This window comes from Myotis lucifugus, unplaced genomic scaffold (assembly GCF_000147115.1).
Source record: "Myotis lucifugus unplaced genomic scaffold, Myoluc2.0 scaffold_259, whole genome shotgun sequence".
Taxonomy (NCBI): domain Eukaryota; kingdom Metazoa; phylum Chordata; class Mammalia; order Chiroptera; family Vespertilionidae; genus Myotis; species Myotis lucifugus.
The window spans coordinates 1,345,108-1,367,342 of NW_005871307.1; the positions used below are offsets into that span (position 1 = coordinate 1,345,108).

The following is a 22,235-nucleotide window of genomic DNA, read 5'->3' on the forward strand; positions in this document are numbered from 1 at the left end:
AATAATTTTATGATTGGGGGTCACCACAACATGAGGAACTGTATTAAAGGGTCGCGGCATTAGGAAGGTTGAGAACCACTGTACTAAATGCAGAGTTCAAAACACTGGTCATAAAGGATGCTCAATGAACTTAGGGGAAGAATGAAAACTTCAATAGCATGAAAAAGGACATGAAAACCTTTATAAAGAACCAGGAAGAATTACTGGAATGAAGAGTAATTCACAGGGAATCAATAGCAAAGTAGATGAAACTGAGAATCAAATCAACGATTTGGAATATAAGGAAGCAAAAAACACCCAATCAGAATAGCAAAAAGAATAAAGAATCCAAAAAATGAGGATAGTGTAAGGAACTTCTGGGATAACTTTAAGCTACCAACATTTGCATCATGGGGGTGGCAGAAGAAGAGAGGGCACAACCCAGGTACATGCCCTTGACCGGGAATTGAACCTCAACCCTTTAGTATGTGGGCCGATGCTCTAACCACTGAGCAACAGGAATCAGGGCATATTTCCTTTTTAAAGTAGACTACAATTCTGTCATATGTCATAGTTTTCCCATATGTGGCCTTGCCAGAGTGTCCTTCATAGAGAGTTAAAGGCAATTTAAAATATCTGCAAGATGCGACATCGGAAGTCTGTGATAGGGTCTGAGTGACCAAAAGACCACGTACTGTTGGAGGTCTCAGACACTCTTGGTCCCTAATAGTGAGGTCTTTAAACTCAGCAATGAGTAATAAAGCAAGATCACAGAATCAGCCGGGTGCATGAAGCTTTTTTAGAAGTCGGTAGAGGCCTCTGTCTGTCCAAGCTTGTTTGTGTGTCATTCTGTTAGGAGGAGAGAGATAGGGAGAAGGGTTCAAGGTCCTTTGGCCTTTAAGAGCGGCTGGAGCTCCAGATCAATCTGTTTTTCACTGGTGGTGAATGAACCTTGGATTGATGGGAGGGAGGGGCAGAGGGAGGTGGCGTAGAAGGGGGTGGTTGAAGGGTGGGACGAAGGTAAGGGGGAATATTTCTGTTTCTAGTTAACACTTTGTGTCTACTATATCATTATAGGGGGGGAAATGAAAACTTAAAACAGCCTAAACTAATTACGAGTGGGGAATATGTAAAATGATATGATGCTACGTGGCCCCTGGATAGCGCCTGCTGTATTTCTACATGTGACATGTTATAAATAAAGCCCAAACCAAACCATAAAACTCGAAGAAAAAATGGGGAGGAGAAAAGCTGTTGTTCATCTCTAAAACCCACCCTTGCACACATGCAAAACAGATGAGCTAAAAGAGACCCAACTCAAAGTCATCTCTTCATAATGTAAACCTAAGAATGGTTTCCAGATGGAATCTGAGATACATAGCTTATCATTATATCAAGGAGCAGACCCACTTCTCACCACATTCAAATGAACCACTGATCCACAAGTCAATACATGGTCAGGTCTGGCCTTCGCAGCTTGCCTGGAATGTTCCGGGACCTGCCGCTGTGGTGCCTGGGCTCTCCCCTGGGCTAGTCCTTGAAATGACATTAATCAACTTAGAATCAGGCAATGTTTCAGGCTCCTGACAATTCCTAATATTGTCCTGCCTCGTGGTAGCATTCCTCCTGTCTGCCTCCCTCATTTATTTTCTCCAGGCTTGTCGAGTGGGACCGGAAATTACATCAAAATATCATGGTGGCATCTCCAAAGTGTTAGGTTTTCCCTTCCTCTCCAACCCTGAAACTACAGAAAACTCCAAGCAGTGGTAACCTAGGCTGGTAAGTAGAGCTGGAAATTTAAAAGAGGTTGAGCATTAGAGGAATTAAAAGATTTGGCTACAAGTGACAGAAAGTCCAAAATGACAGTGGCTCAAACAATAAAGTTTATCCATCTCTCCCAGAAAACCTCACAGTGGAGGCAGACAGTCTATGGCTTATAGAGCCTTCATGAAATTGGCAGGGACTCAGATCTTGTCATCTCAAGGCTCCAATCTCAGCACGTGGTCTCCATAACTTGACCAAGATGGCTGACATCACATCCACATTCCAGCCAAATGAGATCAGTTATTTTTAACATGGTCCCCAGTGAATCACATTTCCTGTGTCATGTCACACACCTTTGCATATCAAGGACACTGCCTCTCCTCCTATTAAGACATGGAGTCTATTTCTCCATCCTTGAATCCAGATTGATGAATACCATTAGGCAGAAGTGATATGGTATGAATCCCAGAAGTTAGGCCTTACGGGTTCTTGAAGCTTCCTCGCTCTCCCTATTGAAACCCTGAGATCACCTTGTTGTGATAAAGCCCATCTAGCCTATGGGAGAATGAGACACCTCACAGAGAACTGAGGAGGCCCAGCTGCCACACATGGCAACGAGGTCCTCTTAGATCCTATGGCCTAGCTGAACGTCAGGTGAGACCAGCAGAAGAAACCACCAGGTTGCCAACGTGTAGAATCACAAAAAATAATAAATCATAGTGGTTTTAGCAACCAATTGGAGAGTATTGGTCCACAGCAATAGAAAACTGAAAGAATAGTAAGTGGGAGAGGCAAAGAGCAGTCACCACATGCAGTACTCTTTGCTGAAACTTTGCATAGCTTCCAGGCAACACTACTAGTTTATGTCTTTTTGCCACAATCAGCTGCAAGGGAGGTTGGGGAGTGTGGTCTTTATTTGGGCGGCCCGGTGGCCAGCTATCAACGGGAGCATCGGTGACTGAGGGGGAACTGGGGTCAGAGTGAACAGCGAGCACTCTGAGAGGGAGGGGAGATTAGGAAACAGCAAATGCAGAGCATTTCCCATGAACATCACAGATCTTCACAAGTTAGGAAAGTGACTGTAACATTCTTTGTTCTTTTAAACCTAAATTCTCCCCAGCTGAACATAAGAGAAGCAAATGAGCACATCTTCCAGAATATGCTACACCTCTGAGACATAAAAGGAACTCGGATTTCCAAGCCCAAGGAAGAGAGGGTGGGAGGAAGATGCAATTGAAGTATAAAGATTAATGTCGTGAGGATGGACCAGCTATCCTCAGTCCATGTCGGGAAGCAAATAGTCACTTAAGTTACACCTAAGGAAACATTTCTTGTGCTCTAGGGCTTTAGACCCTGAAATGGGTCAACAGTGATATTATGGGAATCATCCTCTTGCTTTTTAAAATTCAGATGAATTCTCCACTGTCTTTGAGACTTTGAAATTCATTTCACCAGATGCATGAGGGAGTGAACTGGAGAATTCTAGAGGTCTCTTTGTGTCTTTCATGCTGTTTGCTGTGTGTTTGTGCAGGTCTACCATAGATACAGCACAATCCTGGGCTCTCTGGGAATATTAAAAAAGAATACACAACTGCATTCAGAATGCTTACAATCTCCTTAGAAAAGCAGTTTCTCTGGCCTCTCTGTATACAATTCCAAGGAACTTTCTCAGAGCAGCTGGGAAGAGCTGTTCTGAGTTCTCCACATGCATTGCCAGGACAGGATGGACGACGTTCTCTCTCTGCCCTCTGCATAGTCCTTCTTTCCTCTGATAACCTGGAAGATCTCCTAACTTACCGAGCACCCTCTAGCTTTGGTGTACATAAAGACTTTCAGGGGTACAGCTTCGATAGTCTTAAGAGAATCAACTTCTAGATTTTCATTCTCCATGTACGCTCTTTCCTAAAGTGGTTGGACTGAGGGGATGCTAAAGTTTGCTGCAGTAGCCTTTCTCCCACGTTAGAAAAGAAAGGCATACTCCTCCTACGTCTTACCATGGTTCATTGTCCTGTGGTGGGAAAACTCCAGGCCAGCCAAGAAAAGGGAAGCTTCCTAGGATGAGTAATAAAAGGTCCTGTCAACTCGCAGGGCTTTGGGATTTCCCTGGTTTCTACATTTGCTTGTTTGCTTGTTATAGGAAAGCCCATTGTTCACACTGAGTATTTGGTCGGTGTTGGCATATCTGAATTCAGTTAGATGGTACAGTGAGGAAATGGGAATAAATATGGCTTTTCATTAAAAATAATTCACCTTATCCTCTTTTTCACCTCTGTCAAAGAAATAGAGAGAATGACAGGGAAGGGGGTGGGGAGAAAGAGAAAAATCGCTGTGCTTGAGGTTAGTCCAATGAGAGCAAATCAAGGAGAACGTCTGTAAAAGTTATTTAATGTTAAAAATAATTTTCCTCACATTTTAAATATAAGAAATTCTTTGCAGTTATTTTTAGATTTTTTACAGAGAGGAAGGGAGAGAGAGATAGAGAGTTAGAAATATCGATGAGAGAGAAACATCGACCAGCTGCCTCCTGCACATCTCCTACTGGGGATGTGCCCGTAGCCCAGGTACATGCCCCTCACCGGAATCGAACCTGGGACCTTTCAGTACGCAGGCCGACGCTCCATCCACTGAGCCAAACCGGTTTCGGCGATTTTCCTCACATTTTAAAATAAGAAATTCTTTGCAGTTATTTTTAAAGCTCACCAATAGAAGGTGTCATTAGTTAAGAAGAAACGTATATTCAAATAGCTAAAGCCATATAGCTATAGGAGTTTTACAGTTTTGATCATGCTGGTAATTTTAACTGTAACTGAAATGCTTTAAACAATTTCTAAACTTTTCAAGATACAATAGGTAAAGGCCTGAGATTAAAGTTTCATGTAGTTTCTTTCAGGTTTGGTATGTTGTTTAATAAAATAGTTTATAATGTATTTTTATCAATTTTATTATTATTAAGGGCAGCATTAACCTAATACCAAAACCAAAAAAAAAAAAGACATTACAAGAAAACTACAAACCAATATCTCTCACCAACATAGATGCAAAACTCCTCAACAAAATATTAGCAAATCAAATGCAGTGATGTACAAAAAGAATTATACTGTCAGGTATGCAAGGCTGGTCCAACATACGAAAATCAAGTCATGTAATCATCAACAGAGTAAAAAAGAAAAATCACAAGGTCATATCAATAGATACATAATACACATTTGACAAAAGTCAACATCCAATCATGATAAAAACTCTCAGTAAACTAGGAATAGAGAACTTCTTCAACTTGATAAACAATATCTACAAAAAATCCTACAGGTAACATCATACTTAATGGTGAGAAACTTGAAGCTTTCCCACTAAGATCAGGTACAAAGGAAGGCTGTCCCCTCTCATCACTCCTTTTCAACATCATAGTAGAAGTCCTCGCTAGTTCAACAAGGCAAGAAAATGAAATAAAAAGTGTCCAGATTGGGAAGGAAGAAATAAAATGTCTCTAAAAATCCATAAGAATTAACAAAAAACACCAACAAAACAAACAAAAATCTCCTCACAAATAAGCAATTATAGCAAGGTTGATCACTTTCCTATATGACATCAATGAACAAGTGGAATTTGAAATTAAAACACAAACACCACTTATATTAGCAACCCCAAAAATGAAATATTTGTATAAATCTAACAAAACAGTTCCCTGACTTTGAAGCTCCTTACCCACATCAAGAGATGAGTCTATTTCCTTAAACCCTAAGTCTGGGCTGGCGTTATAATTCACTTTGGCCAATGGTATGTGATAGAAGTGACAATGAGTTAGTCTTGAAACTGTGCACAAGAGATTTTGCTTGGTCACACCCACTCTTGTGGGACCTGCCCATGAAGAAGCCCTGGCTAGCCCACTGGAGAGTGAGAAACTTCGTGCAGCAGACACAATGCATCCTAGCTAACCAGATGGCTGGCTACAGACATGTGAGCCAGCACAGCCAAATCAGCTGAGCCCTTCTAGAATTAAAGAACCACTCAGCCAACCACAGATTCAATCCAGAATGGAAAAAAAACAAAAACCTTTTTTAGACATTTAACAACTTGTCACAGGAAATAAAACAAAAATAACATTTCAATTTATACACACAGATTTAATAGAGATAATTATGAGACCAATAAAAACTTTCAAGCATCTATCCAGAGGTCCTCAAACTTTTTAAACAGGGGGCCAGTTCACTGTCCCTCAGACATTCCACACATGCGCATTGTGGGCCCGGGACGAGTCGGCTGCTAAGCAGGACAGGCAGCGGCGGCAAAAACACCCGGCGGGCCGGATAAATGTTTTCGGCGGGCCTCATGTGGCCTGCGGGCCGTACTTTGAGGACCCCTGATCTATACTAATAAAAGCCTAGGTGGTCCTCGTGCCCTCACACAACACCCTCATGTCATCACAAGATGGCCGCCACAAGATGGCCAGCAGGGGAGGGCAGTTGGGGCGAATAGGCCTGCAGGGGAGGGCAGTTGGGAACGACCAGCATGGCAGGGGAGGGCAGTTGGGGGCGATCAGGCTGGCAGGCAGAAGCGGTTAGGGGCAATCAGGCAGGCAGGCAGGTGAGCGGTTAGGAGCCAGCAGTCCCGGATTGTGAGGGGGATGTTCCAGATTGGAGAGGGTGCAGGCTGGGCTGAGGGACACCCTCTGCCCCATGCACGAATTTTGTGCACCAGGCCTCTAGTAAATATATATTACATTAGGCTCTGGCCAATGTGGCTCAGTTGGTTGAGCATTGTACTCTGCACCAAAATATTGCTGGTTTGATTCCCAGTCAGGAAGCAGGAGGCAACTAATCGATATTTCTCTCTCACATTTATGTTTCTCAGGAGGCAACTAATCGATATTTCTCCCTTCCTCTCTCTCTAAAAATATCAATAAAAATATAAAAATATAAGACAAAATTCTATGGAGAAATGGAATAGAAATAGGAATTCAAGGAAAAAAAAGGAAGATGGAAAATTTCTGAATGCTAAGAACTTTTTGTGTATTTTCAAATGACAAGTATCAAATCATTAGAGCATTTAAATTTCATTGGGCCCATTTTTTAGTCATATTTTTAAATATCAAAATTTTACAATATCCCAAAAGTTACATACTTAACAACTATTTAAATTTATGAAAAAAAATTTAGATGTTGAATTATAAATGTTGCGGGGGGGGGGGGCGGTCAAATTCTTATAGGAGACATGCAAGCTAAAATTCTTGAAAACTGCTATTCTAGAAAACCCACTCATGTAGTCCTTATTTAATAGGTAAAATATGATGTATCTATGGTGTATTTCATGTAGGTCTCTGTGTGTATGTGTAAATATCCTATCTAATAAAGAGGGAATATGCTAATTGACCCTCACACCGTCACAAAGATGGCAGCACCCACAGCCAATAAGGAGGGAATATGCTAATTGACTGCCCTGCCCTCAAAAGATGGCGGCGCCCACAGCCACAAGATGACCAGCAGGGGAGGGCAGTTGTGGGAAATCAGGACAGCAAGGGAGGGCAGTTAGGGGCGACCAAGCCAGCAGGGGAGGGCAGTTGGGGGGGACCAGGCCAGCAGGGGAGGGCAGTTAGGGGTGACCAGTCTGGCAGGGGAGGGCAGTTAGGGGTGACCGGGCTGGCAGGGGAGGGCAGTTGGGGGCAACCAGGCCTACAGGGGAGGGCAGTTGGGGGTGACGGGGCCGGCAGGAGAGCAGTTAGGTGTCGATCAGACTGGCAGGGGAGTGGTTAGGGGATAATTAGGCTGGCAGGCAGAAGCAGTTAGGGGCTATCAGGCAGGCAGGTAGGTGAGCGGTTGGGAGCCAGCAGTCCCAAATTATGAGAGGGATGTCCCACTGCTGGTTTAAACCGGCAGTGGGACATCCCCCAAGGGGTCCCAGATTGGAGTGGGTGCAGGCTGGGTTGAGGGACACCTCTGCCCCCAGTGCACGAATTTCATGCACCAGGCCTCTAGTAAGCTTAAATACTAGTACATTCTTATGTATGGATGCATGTAGATTTACATTGGTGTGTAATTTTATTCAGAGCTATGTATTTTAATTTAAATGTATAATTTCTCTTTGGCTAGCCAGGCATACCTTTTTGTTTTCTTGAAGAGAGAAGGAATGATGCCTGGTCCAGGAAACTGAGGAAAGGGGAGAGCCTAGGACCCCAGCTGAGAAACAAAGCAGGTTACAGAAAGGAAGGGCATGTTTCCTTCAAAAGATGCTGGCTGGATGCCTATGAGAGAGATCTCAGTTAGTCGTAGCATCAGGCAACCCATGGTAGTTGTATATGGTGGTGAGCAAGACTGACAGAATCCCATACTCTTAAGGAATTTATATTCCAGTAGGTGTTCAGAAATCAGAAACAGAGACACACAAACAGTTCTGGAAGCCTGGCCAGAGGGACCCTGGATTAAAGTTAGGGAGGACTTTGTTCTCGGATGTTACTGTTACCTATTTAATGCCTCTGAACCCTGTACATGCTGTTCTTCCTGCTGAAAAATGTTCTTTTTATATTATTACATTTCATTTATTGGAATAGATAATATGTTTACATGGATTTTAAATCAAAATGATAATGATTGGGAAGGCCTGCTCCCACCCTGACCGGTCTTCTCCTTTCCCACTCCCAACCCCACACCCTACTGAAGGTGATCATTTTTATAGTTTCTGTTTATCTTTCCTGCAAATACAAGTAAATATGGATATATACACTATCTTCCTGACCCCTCTTTTACACATAACACAGCCAACTATATATGCTCACTGCTCCTTGCTTAGTTTGTTTGTTTGTTTGTTTGTTTGTTTAACAATACTTTCTGGAATGCTTATCCTATCAGTGAGCAAACTTCATCCCCTTTCTCTCTCCAGCTGTATAGCATTCCACCACCACATGTCCCTGAATTACCCAGCCCTCTATAGATAGACACGTGGGTTCTAAACCTCTGCTCCACAAGTGATGCTGCCATGAATAACTATATGTATATCTTTGCATACATATGCAGACGCCTCTGGGGGTTAAATTCCCAGAAGTGCTGCCCCGCCTTTTCTTCCTGGAAAACTTACTCACCTTCTGACACCCACGGCCTGTAGAGCCAGACATACTAGTAAGAAGAGGCATGGAAGAGCCACAGGAAGATGTCTGCCTTCTCTATGGAGCTGGGAGCATCTGGAGGGTGTGCATCTCTCCTTGGCATTTGACCCTGTATTCTCATGAATAAATAAATGCAATAATCAATGGTATTCAAACTTAGGTTTCTTAAGAAACTCAGGCAGACAACCCCTCACAGAGAAGTGTGCTCTTTCTCCGGGTACCAATTACTGCTTACGATGAACCCTACCTTTGTACACTATCTAAAAATTAATAACCAGAACAATGAAGGGATTCATAACACACAGCAAATCCCAACGTCCCACTTTGTATATGCACCTCATTCTTCAAAGCAGATTAAGAAAAGTCTTGAGTAGGGGCGCATAAACTACATTTTGACTGTTCTGATGCTGATTTCATTTCTCTTTAGGGCATTAATGGAAGTCATCAAATGAGCAAGTAAATAAGGGAGAACACAATTAGTGCAACTTGATAGCTGCCTCAGTGTATGGAGAGGCAAAGTACAAGCAAATAAACATGTGGAGTAAGCACTGTTCCATGTTCTTACGTGTATTCTCTCCTTTAATCCTCTCCAAAAACAAATGAAAGTTGCCCAGTTGTTACTATTTATTTTTTTAAAGGTCTTGCACACTTATTACTGAACAATCCTACTATTGCAGAAAAAAATCAACAGAGCAAGATCATGACTCCAATAATTTTCTAATTAAAGTGCCCCAACTGTCCAGACAGTTGATTTTTTCAATCATTTAAAGGTGCAGGGAGAGAGAAACCAAGATGACGGAATAGGTAAACACTAGAGATTGCTGCCTCGCACAACCACTTCAAAAATACAACTAAAAGATGGAACGGACATCATCCAGAACCACAGAAAGACTGGCTGAGTGGAAATTCTAGAACTAGAAAGAAAGAGAAAAGCATACCGAAACTCAGAGGAGGTACAGTGTGGAAGTAAAATACAAAGGTGCGGAGGTGCAAGTGGAGAGGGCTGGAGGCTGAGGACACGATTGTCTTTTTCAATAGGGAAGGAGTCTCAGTCTCTGAGCTCCAGTTCCGGGCGAGTCTCTGGGGACCCAGACTCATACGGGAGAAACTGGACTGTCTGGCATCGGTCGGAACTCAAGGGCAGCTTTCTCTTGGAGGCACTCCCAGCAATTGCCTGGGCCTCTGAGGGCGGAACTGAGAGCAGCCATACTGCTCACTCCACCCACCCTGTTGATCCCCTGGGACCTCGCCCCACCCAAGCTGTGCATGGAGGCTTTTGCATATGAAAGGCCCAGCCCTTTGTAATCTGAAAATTAGTTAACAAACTGCAGCTGCCCCAAGGCCCCAGGGCAACTTGCATTGCTTTTCAGCTGGCTTCTGCTGGGTAGCCTCAGGCAGAGGCTAGATTAGCACTTTCTTAGATCCAAGAGCCAGTGTACCTGGTGGTCAGAGTCGGACCATCCAATTACAACTCCTCAGATCCATAAGGGACACACTCAGGGGGCAGACTCAGTGAGCACCAAAGCCCCACTGAAGCAAGTCTTGCCCCAGAAGGGTGTCTTCAGCACAGAAGTTCTCTCACCATAGACACAGCTGATTCTCACAGCCAATTGGCCTGGAGGTCAAATCCTCCCAGTGTTACCTACAACAATCAAGGCTTAACTACAACAAGACTGTGCACAAAGTCCACAAGGGGGTGCACCAAGAGTGTCCACCTCAGGTAATTGGGGAGGCTGAGCCACTGAGCCCTAGAGGACACTTAACACAGAAAGCCACTCTATCGACACAGCGAAGCATAAAAAAATGCCGAGACAAAGAAACAGGACACAAATGACAGAAATGGAGGAAAGCAAATGACTGGATATAGAGTTCAAAACCACACTTTTAAGGTTTTTCAAGAATTTTCTAGAAACTGCCGATAAACTTAATGAGACTCTCAAGAAATCTAGTGAGACTCTTGATGTTGTGATAAAAGACCAACTAGAAATTAAGCATACACTGACTGAAATAAAGAATATTATACAGACTCCCAACAGCAGACCAGAGGATCGCAAGAATCAAGTCAAAGTTGAAATACGAAGAAGCAAAAAACACCCAACCGGAAAAGCAAAATGAAAAAAGAATCCAAAAATACGAAGATAGTGTAAGGAGCCTCTGGGACAGCTTCAAGTGTACCAACATCCGAATTATAGGGGTGCCCGAAGAAGAGAGAGAGCAAGATATTGAAAACCTATTTGAAGAAATAATGACAGAAAACTTCTCCTACCTGCTGAAAGAAATAGACTTCCAAGTCCAGGAAGCACAGAGAACCCCAAACAAAAGGAATCCAAAGAGGATCACACCAAGACACATCATAATTAAAATGCCAAGAGCAAAAGACAAAGAGAGAATCTTAAAAGCAGCAAGAGAAAGACAGTCAGTTACCTACAAGGGAGTACCCATACGACTGTCAGCTGATTTCTCAACAGAAACTTTGCAAGCCAGAAGGGAGTGGCAAGAAATATTCAAAGTGATGAATACCAAGAACGTACAACCAAGATTACTTTATCCAGCAAAGCTATCATTCAGAATAGAAGGTCAGATAAAGAGCTTCACAGATAAGGAAAAGCTAAAGGAGTTCATCACCATCAAACCAGTATTATGTGAAATTCTGAAAGGTATCCTTTAAGAAGAGGAAGAAGAAGAAAAAGGTAAAGATACAAATTATGAACAACAAATACACATCTATTGACAAGTGAATCTAAAAATCAAGTGAATAAATAATCTGATGAACAGAATGAACTGGTGATTATAATAGAATCAGGGACATAGAAAGGGATGGACTGACTATTCTTGGGGGGGAAAGGGGTGTGGGAGATGCGGGAAGAGACAGGACAAAAATCGTGCACCTATGGATGAGGACAGTGGGTGGGGAGTGAGGGCGGAGGGTGGGGTGGGAACTGGGTGGAGGGCAGTTATGGGGGAAAAAAGAGGAACAAATGTAATAATCTGAACAATAAAGATTTAATGTAAAAAAAAAATAGAGGGGGTCAGGACTGAATGTTCAGAGCATCTCCAGGAAGGCCTGCACGCATGGTGCCTCCACATTCTGGAAGGTGTTCTGGACTCTGCCAAACAGGATGAAGTATTTCATCTCCAGACAGATGAATCCCAAGTGGTTCTCATCGAACAGGACGAAGACTCCAGGGAAGTGCCTGGGGTAGTCGAAGCCATCTAAGATACCAATGTCCACGCCATAGAAACACATCCTGCAGGTCCGGGGGTAGTTCTGGTCTCCTGAGCGCATGTCCACAGGCAGAACAAACGGAACAGGCTGCTCCTCTGAAGCTGCAACCCCGGACTCCCCGATGCTGGGCTGGGCAGGGCTCTGCCAGCCATGGCCCTCGCTTTCCTCAGTCCCGTTTTCTTGCTGCTGTGGCTTCTGCTGCTGCTCCCGGATCACCTGCTCCTCAATCTCCTAGACCACGCGGGAGAGCTCGTTGAAGTTGCGAAGATCTTGCCATCTCGCAGCTGGATGCGGTACATGAGGTGGATTTCTAACGTCCAGATTAAGTCTCCCATGACCTTCTTGAGCCTGGCATACTTCCCATGGAAGCTGAGCATGGCAATCATTAGGCCAAAGCCATCGTCTTTGCATTGGAAGAGGCCTGGCCTGATGAGGTCGTCCGGGTGGCTCGGCGGGAGGAAGAGGCGGCTGTAGGTTAGGCAGTCATACAGTTGTCTGTCCTCCTGCGACAGCACCAGCTCCGGTTCTCCCCTAAGCCGTGTTGGTGAATCCTTTCGGTGGTCTGTCTTGATCCACTGGATGCTGAGCCTGTCCTTCTGAATCTGCATGTGGCGGCTGTGGAAAATGCTGTAGATCTCTTCCAGGTACTCCACCGTGGCTGATTTCCTCTCTGTCAGGCGAATTCTAAACGAGGGCTCGAATTGCATTGGGCCATGCACATGGGTGTTAAGGGAAGGCCTGTACGTCCAACCAGTAATGCATAAGCCGTCCACCACTACATTCAGCAGTGTTCCATAGCTATAATCTAGCTGCCACAAACCCAAAATGTTTCTTTATGGGAACATCTTCGCATGACTTCTCGATAAGACATACTGATCATCTCCAGGTTCTGCAAGTTTTCACGAATGCCATACTCCTCCCAGCAGCGCCGTCTCCAGATGCTGTCGATGTGCAGGATGTGGTGGAATTTGGTGCAGGCCTGGGCCAGGCTGGCCAGGTCAGTGCCGGGGAGCAAGGTGAAGATCTCCACCAGCATCTCCACCTAGAGCAAGGAAGAAGGGGAAGTAAGGGTATATCCCCTATCTTTACTACTACTTTCCAGAAGTTGAACATGATACTTCCACTTTTAGTTCATTGGTCACAATTTTACCCCCTAGCCACACCTAGTTCCAAGGAAGGATGGAGAAAATAGACCTTGTTCTATAAAAGCATGCTAAAAATATTGAGTTTTTTGTTTGTTTGTTTGTTTGTTTTACTAAGAAGTGAAAAAATGGATACTAAGGAATAACTAGCAGATCCTACCACACTCAGTAATAGGGAAGCATAAATGCATGACATCTCAAGGTGAAAAGGTATTTTAAATTTTTCTAGTAAAGTGCTGCTCTACTTCTTAAGCATTTGTGCCCATTGGTTGTCCCCTTCCCCCCCTTCATAAAAAGAGGCCTGAAGCTACCCCACCTCATGTTTAGTCAATGTTTCTATCAGTTGAACTAACATTCACTTAACCCTATTTTAACCCATTAAAGCCATTCAGAATAATTCTCAAATCTAAGCCCTCCTGCCCTAATAATTCAGATATTTGAATCCCCACCCCCAGACTGTTTCCAATCACCCACTGTGCTTACAAATATACCTCTTCTATCATCCTCCCAGTGAGCTCACAGGACCCTTCAGGTGTCTTACCCAGGACTGGACATGAAGTCCTGGGAGTGGCCTTGCACAGTCAGGGGGGAATTACATCTCTCAGATTATAGGTGTCTACTTACATACTTCTAGAAGGGCTTCTCAGCTTGCTTTGGGATTTTTAACAATTGCTCCACACTTTTAACTCAGATAGTCTTTACCATCTACTAAAGCTACATATCCCCAATTCAATTTTTTTTTACAGTTTATTTTCTGGCTTTGACATAGAACCATAAAAGGCTTTCTATTTTACCTTCACCTATGTATAGGGCCTCTTGGCTTGAACTTACAAAAACCCTGAGTCTATCAATCAACAGATCATCTATCCCTCCCACCTCCATCGGCAATTTTGGCAATAACTCTCTCTGTACCTTCATTTATGCCACTGAGCAGATCATCCCACAGAGCAAGGCCAAGGCCAATGCAGTGTGCTACACCCTGAAATCCTCCCTCCAGGTGACATTGATCCATTAAGCAGCCCTTTCTGTGGCAACAGGGAAAACTGGTTTAGATGTGTGTTGCTGCCATAGCGACGTCTAAGCAGGCAGCTAAGAGCCCCAGGGGCTTGGCTGTTGGCAGCATCTGTTGCCGGAGCTTTCCTTCAACAGTGAGAAGACTTCCCAACCCCTCGGGAGCCAGGACCTGGCTGTTGGGAGAAAACCTTCGCTCTCACATTCACTCATTCATCGTTCGTTTGTAAAACATATTTTGAGGTTTTCCACGAGCCAGAATGCCACGTCCTATGAATAAAGGTCAACAAGACACATTGCCTGCTCTCAAGGAGTTCGTCTAACGGGGAGTAATGTCACAACCAGTTTGACCCTATTAAAACGCAAGTCAGGTCACTCCACTCCTCTGTTCAATACTCTGCAGTGGCTCCCAAGCCCCTCAGAGTAAAGGCCTGGGTCCTTCCCACGGCCCCCATAGCCCCACACGTCTACCCTCCCCGCATTTCCCCCCTAACATCCTCCTCCCTTCTTCATTCTCCCCCCTCCAGCCACCCTGGCCTCATTTTCAAACACACCAGATGGGTGTGTTCCTGCCATCCCATTGCTGTCTAAAATGCTCTTCCCCCAATATTGGCATGGCTCCCTGCCTCCCCTCCTTCAAGCCTTTACTAAAAATCACCTTCTCAGTGAGGCCTTCCCTAAAATGTCAACCGTCCCAGTATATTCCATATCCTCCTCCCTGGTTTACTTTTCCTCCTTAGCACATCCTGCTCTCTAATATTCTCTGTCCTACTTTGTAATCTTGTTTATTTTCTATTTTCCCCACTAGCACGTAAGAGAGCAGCAGGGAGCTTTGAATTTTTCTTTCTTTTTCTTTTCTTTTTTTCCCAACAGCTCTTAGATTAGTGGCTGACACATAGAATGGATGAAATGAATAGAACAATTTCAATACAACATGATACATCCCATCAAGTGAGAATTCTGGGATGCCATGCAAGCACATAGAAAAGGCTCCTAACCCAGTCTTGGAAGTGACGAGGCTCTCCTGGGAACTGGAGAATGAGTCACAGCAGGCCAGGTAAGGAGCCAAGAGAAGGTCCTTCCACGTGCTTGGATGTGGCACAGTGGCCAAAGGACTGGAGCCAGAGGAAGAACCTGCAAACCATAAGGTGTTTAGAATCGACTCAGTGGACACGGGGAGTCAGGGGGGCAAAAGGGAAAGTGCCAGTCAGACGTTTACTTTAGAAAAGCCAGGGTGTGGGCATGGAGGGGAGTCCGACTGGAGGTTGCAGTTGGTAGAACGGTTCAATAACCCATTGAAAGAGGACAAGGGCAGGAGCTAGCAAATGTTTTCTGTAAAGGGCCAGACAGTAAATATCAGAGCACATTTAACTCTGCCATTGCAGCCAGAACGTAGTCAGAGGGAGTATGCAAATGAAGGAACAGGGCTCTTTTCCCTTGAATGTGCTGAGACAATGCTTAAGAGGTAGAGCCCACATAACAGGCAAGGAATCCGCTTTGACAAAGGAAGAGGAGGGGGAAGGAGGACCCCAGTGGGCGCTAGGGCACCTGGGAACCTGAAGCAACCAGCGCCCACACCCCAGAGTGGTTGGAGGCTGACCTAGGAGAATATGTGTCCATGTGTTTCCAGTTTGAAACATCCCAGAAATCAGTGCAAAGCTGTGCACTGGTCTATGGAAGAGCAGCTGAAACTGTGAGAGAGAAAGGGTCTCCTTGAATGGATCTGGGGCCTGCCTTGAGTGTAGGGATTGGTGTCCTTGATGCCCTAGAGAAACTGAGAGGCACTCTTTGACCTTTCTCTCCCTCCCAGCCTCCCCACCCCCATGCAGGCTCCTCCCCCACCTCCTTTGCCAGGTTCCCCCAGCGATTCCCAGTCTTCCCTTTCCCCTGAATCCTCTGGAAGACAGATGATGCTGGGAGAAGGTGGCTCAGAGAGCCTCACTGAGGATCAGAAAATAACAGGGTACCTGCATTTTCGGGGGAGGCGGAGGCAGTTGCCAGAGAACAGGCTGACCCTGGAGGTGCGCTGTGTAAGAGGGAGAAATAGGGCACAGAGATCTCAGGTCTTCCGGGAGGTGAAGAGATGCCAAATTCTCTAACAGCTGTGCATACGACAAAAGGGTGAAAAATAATAAAGTACAGTAAGACAAGATGCCAAGTGAGCGAGCCAGTGGGCTCCGTGGCTGGCTCATCCCACAGCCGCGGGCTCCCTGCCCAGGCAGGCGGACGGGGCAGGAGGGTCTGCTCCCTGAGCACATTCCCAGCAGTGGCTCCTTTTCAACAGTTTTAAAGGTCATATGCTGACATGACAGTTGCTGGAACTGTGGTGAAAACGCTCGCAGGAAGCATTGTGCAAGCGACTCTAGAGACCCACAGTCCCCACAGACCGAGCGGCCTTCACGTGGGCCTTCCCCCCCTTGCCAAGCTCGCTGTCAGCCCACCTGCGGGGCTCCCCACGCCGCCCTCAGGTGGGAGCCTCGGCAGAGATGCCTCCGGTGCTCTGTGAGGCCCCTGGACCCTGAGGCCGGCAGCCACCGCCCGGGAACTTCTCGGAGCAGGTACCAGGACAGTGTGCACAGGCTCCTGACTTCTGTCCCACAGTCAGCCTGGGATTGCGCGAGCGAGCCCGGCCCCAGCTGACTTTCCACTGCTGGCGAAGCCGGGGAGAGCCCACAGCTCCCTGCAACAGTGTTTGAACATAAATGTGCACCACAGATTTTAAAACACGCCAATGGAGGGTAAAACCAGACTCTCTGCTTGTCTTGGATCCATCTTGTGCTGTACAGGGTTCAAAAGGAGCCCAGATTCTGACCCAACAGGCCATTTTTCTGACTGAACAGACCATTTGCCTGAGCCCCATCTTCAGGACAACCCCACCCCCAGGCCCTCTCACCCTCTGAGCCTCTGCCCACCCTCCCACCAGTCCCCAGGCTTCCTCCTCCATCTCAGGGCTGCCCAGGGGGCAGGCACAGAGCTCCTTTATGGACACACAAGCTCCAGTCCTGACAGCCAGAGGCCACCTGTTTCCTCTGCCCTGTCCTACCCTCGGCATCTGTGAGCCTCCCGGAAAGGCTGGGAGCAGATCTAGGCAGGCGGGTCTCCTTCCAGCATCTCAGGAAATGTTAGAACTTACATATCCTGCCCTGGACACACACACACACACACACACACACACACACACACACACACACACACCCTCTTCTAGTTCTAACCACAGGCCCCTCTCTGACTACGTTGGGAGGGGTTGGTCAAAGCCCAGATGCATTTCCCCCGGGAACTCTTTTTGCAGTCCTGCCTCCGTGCCACACAACGCCCAGGGCTGTGCACAGCTTAGCACGCAGTGTCTTGGAGGTGGCAGTGCCCTAGCCTGGGGTTTTGTTTGTTTTGCTTGTTCAAACTCTTCGCGCTTCCCATTGGCTGTCAGTAACTCACAAGAGCTCGGGTAACAGGAAGGGAACTGTGCCTGGATGCTGAACCCTGGTGGCTGACACCACCTTCCCCTCCTCCATCCCATGATATCGGTCCCATTCCTGCGGAAGAAGCTTCCAGAACAGGCAAGTATTCCTGGTGTTGACCATAGTTGTGGCCTCTGAAAGGCTGCAGCAGCATCTGAATGTCGGGACTTGCACTGGGCGACAGTCTCAGGGTCACCAGGCGCAGCGGAACTCCAGGGCAACCTCGGCGCACTCTCCAGCTCCTCAGGCCCCGGCCCTGCCAGGCTGAGACCCTGCAGACCTAGACCGGGCAGGCCCACCTGCGGCCTCCTTCCGCAGGCGCCCTCCTGCTATGAGCTGAGTAGGGTAGGAGGGCAAAGTGGGTGCAGCCAGAACAGGCTCTGTCTGAAGATGTGCAGGGCAAGATGTCAGACCTGGGCTTCCCTGGGCTTCCAATGGGGCAGATGCTTCACAGCCAGTCGCTCATGTCCAGATGCAGTTTGAGGCAAACAGACCTGATACCTCTGAGGCTTAATAGTCGAACCTCAACCCCACATAGGATCCTAAACAAGCCTCATCCACAAAGCCAGACCACCTCTGCTGAATCAGTTGTGTGACCACGTGCACATCATTAACCTCTCTGCCTCCATTTCAGAACAGTCAAGCAGCCGATGCAAGCCCTCACCTGGACGTTTGCTGCAGGCACATAGGACAGCGGCCACTGCACGAGAGACGCTGGTCAGCATCAGTCCTAGATATGAGGACTCCTTTGGCCCTAAAGGAGCAAAGACCTCACACACCCAGGTCCAGCACCTTCCTTCCTGTCCTCCTTGGAAGAGGACACACCTTTGCAAAAAAAAAAAAAAGTGAAAAAAACTCAAGACTTTTTCTTCTTTTCCAATTAGAACCACTATCACTCAGTTAGGGCTAAAAAAGGTGGTGTCAGTGGCTGGGAGATGAGGGACCTGGGAATTAATGGGGGTTTTTGTTTGTTTGTTTTTAATTTCATTATTTATTTATTTTAAATTTATATATAATTGACATATAACATAATATTAGTTTCAGCTGTACAAGAAAACTTTTTTTAATTTTTATCAAATTTATTGGGGAGATATTGGTTAATAAAATTAAATGTGTTTTAGGTGTACAATCCTAGAATGCATCATCTGTATATTGTATTGTATGTTCACCACCCAAAGTCAAGTCTCCTCCCATCATCATTAATCCCGTCTTTACCCTCTGTCACCTCCCCATCCCCCTTTCCCTCTGGCATCGCCATATTGGTGTCTATGTCTATGAGTTTTCTGGGTTGTTGTTTTTTGCTTAATCACTTCACTTTTTACACCCAGCCTCCAAGCACCCTTTCCCTATGACAGCTATCATTCTGTTCTTATGAGTCCGTATTTATTTTTTGTTAGTTATTTTGTTCATTAGATTCCACATATAAGTGAAATCATATGGTATCTGTCTTTCTCTGACTGGCTTATTTCACTTAGCATAATACTCTCCAGGTCTACCCACGCAGTCACAAAGGGTAATATTTCCTTCTTTTTTACAACCATCTAATATTCCATTGTGTAAATGTACCACAGCTTTTTTTATCCACTCAGCTGCTGATGGGCACTTTCAGCTGCTTCCAAATCTTGGTTATTGTAAATACTGCTGCAATGAACATGGGGTGCATATATTCTTTCAAAAAGGTATTGAGGGTTCTTTGGATATATGTCCAGAAGTGGAATAGCTGGTCATAAGGCAGTTCCATTTTTTATTTTTTGAGGAAACTCTATATTGCTTTCCACAGTGGCTGCACCAATCTGCATTCCCACCCACAGTGCACGAGGGTTTTCTTTTCTCCACACCCTCACCAGCATTTGTTGTTTGTTAGTTAGTTTGTTTGTTTGTTTTAATGCTCACCTGAGAGCATGTTTATTGATTTTAGAGAAGAGAAATATCTATGTGAGAGAGAAACATCAATTGGCTGTCTCCCATAAGCTCGCTGACTGGGGATGGAACCTACAACCGAGGCAGGTGCCCAGACAGGGAATCAAACCCCAAATCTTTTTGGTGTACAGGGCAAACTCCAACCAACCAAACCATCCGGTGGGTGGAAGCTGTTGACTTATTGATGACAGTCATTCTGACCGGTGTGAAGTGGTATCTCATTGTGGTTTTAATTTACATTTCTCTGATGATTAATGACATTGAGCACCTTTTCTATGTATGTTAGCCATCTGTATAGTCTTTTTGGAGAAGTGTCTATTCATATCCTTTGCCCATTTTTTAATGGGATTGTTTGTTTTTTATGTTGAGTTGTATTAGCTCTTTATAAACTTTGGATATTAACCCTTTACCAGATGTATCATTGGCGAATATGTTGTCCCATTCAGTAGGTTGTCTTTTCATTTTATTGATGGTTTTCTTTGCTGTGTGAAAACTTTTTAGTTTGATGTTGTTCCATTTGTTTATTTTTTTCTTCTGTTTCATTTGCCCAAGATGATATATCAGAAAAAATATTGCTGCGAGAAATGTCTGAGGCCTTACTGTGTATGTTTTCTTCTAGGACAGGGGTGGGCAACCTTTTTGTGAGTGCATGCCAAAACCAGCAAAATCTCTGACTCAAAATTCTTCTGCCTGCCAACCCTAATTTTTTGAGAACATGTTATGCCTACTTGATATCTCTTAAGGTGTACGTATGTGAAGAACCTTGAAGAAATAATAAAATTCATTCGAGCGACAAAACACAGTATATGATGATGAAAAATACATTTATTTTTTAATGTACACATGTACACTGATAGCCTGACAGAAAACTTTATGACTCCATTTGATATTATCAGTGGGACTTTTGCTGCTGCATCACTGATGACAAAGATTTTATATCAGGTTTATATTTCATGACCTTCAGAGATATGCACGAGCTACTACTTTCATCTGTCAGGCTACTCCTATTACGAGACTTAACAAAATTCATCACTGAGAACAAAGATTCACAAGCGTATGTGGATGAAACCAAAACACTGGTCGGATCTAGGAAGGCAGGGAGAGTTAAGGCAAAGGCATAGAAATTGCTCTTCCCCTCTCTCATCAATCCATGTCTATGGTCTTTAAAATAACTTGTTATGTAAAATTATTTATTTATCTAAGATGCACCTACACTGAATTTATCTGAAAAATAAAAAAGTCGATATTAAGAAAAAAATTGTAAATGAAAGATTATAAGAGAGGTTTCACATGCCAGCAAAAGTTACTGGTGTGCCATGTTTGGCACGCGTGCCAGGGGTTGCCCACCCCTGTTCTAAGATTTTTATGGTTTTGAGTCTTACATTTAAGTCTTTAATCTTTTTTGAGTTTATTTTTGTGGATAGTGTAAGAAGGTGATCTAGTTTCATTTTTTTGCACTGTCTAATTTTCCCAATACCATTTATTGAATAAACTGTCTTTACCCCATTGTATGTTCTTGCCTCCTTTGTCAAATATTAATTGACCATAAAGGTGTGGGTTTATTTCTGGCCTCTCTATTCTGTTCCATTGATCTATATGTCTGATTTTATGCCAATATCATGCTGTTTTGATTATTATGGCCTTGTAGTACAGTTTCATATCAAGTAGCATGAATCCTCCAACTTTGTTCTTCTTTCTCAAGATTGCTATGGCTATTCGGGGTCTTATGTGGTTCCATATAAATTTTTGGAATATTTGTTCTAGTTCTGTGAAATATGCCTTTGGTATCTTGATAGGAACTGCGTTGAATCTATAGATTGCTTTGGGTTAGTATGGACCTTTTAATGATGTTATTCTTCCTATCCATGAACATGGTATATGCTTCTACTTATTTGTATCTTCTTCAATTTCTTGCTTTAGTATCTTATAATTTTCTAATTACAGGTCTTTTACTAGTACATCCTTGTTTAAACTTATTCTTGGGTATTTTTTTTATGCAATTGTAATGACAAGGTCTGCTTCAGTCCCTGCTTCAGTCCCATTCCCTCGCTACAGTCCAAACTTTTTGTATAGGTTGGAAGGTTGAGGACTCTAAATTATAGATTTAGTGTCCTATACAGATTTAAGCCTATTGTCAATTATGGATACAGTTATGGAATGTTATAATGTTATATTAAGTGAAATGGCATGTTTAGTTTTTTTTAAAAGCAACATGTAAAATAATGTGTATTATATGCTCCTATTTGTGTTTAAAAGGTATGTACACAAGCTCATCTATGCACAGACCATGTGGAGAAGCATTCCTGAGGGTGGAAACAATGTTTGCCTCTAGAAATAGGGAATCTAGGGTCAGGGGAGAGGAAAATTGATGTTTCATTGTGCACACTCTTACTCATGTTGAAATTTTTATTCCACATTTACAATACATTTTTAAATATTAAATTAAAAAGTCAAAGAAACACTTCATACCCATTAAGATAGCTATTATTTTTTAAAAAGTGTTGGCAAGGGTTTGGAGAAAAGGGAACCCTGTGCACAGCTGGTGGGAATGTAAAATGGTGCAGCTATGGGAAACCATATAGCAGTTCCTCAAAAAATTAAAAGTAGAACTACCATATGACCCATCAATTCCACTTCTGGGTACA

At 44.4% G+C, this 22,235-nt stretch overlaps 1 protein-coding gene and 1 long non-coding RNA gene across 2 annotated transcripts; both read right to left on the minus strand.

Annotated features, from left to right (window-relative positions):
• Nucleotides 1-7,892: 7,892 nt before the first annotated feature.
• LOC111827982 lies at nucleotides 7,893-9,790 on the minus strand. Its single transcript, XR_002831731.1, has 3 exons — nucleotides 9,775-9,790; nucleotides 8,813-8,945; nucleotides 7,893-7,913 (listed from the first exon to the last, which is right to left on the minus strand). It is a non-coding gene; the product is annotated as an uncharacterized LOC111827982 (long non-coding RNA).
• Nucleotides 9,791-12,274: 2,484 nt separating this feature from the next.
• LOC111827978 (F-box only protein 31-like) lies at nucleotides 12,275-13,999 on the minus strand. Its single transcript, XM_023762731.1, has 2 exons — nucleotides 13,829-13,999; nucleotides 12,275-13,104 (listed from the first exon to the last, which is right to left on the minus strand). Exon 2 carries the CDS (start codon nucleotides 12,767-12,769, stop codon nucleotides 12,275-12,277), a length of 495 nt encoding a protein of 164 aa, XP_023618499.1. The 5' UTR covers nucleotides 12,770-13,104; nucleotides 13,829-13,999.
• Nucleotides 14,000-22,235: the final 8,236 nt, after the last annotated feature.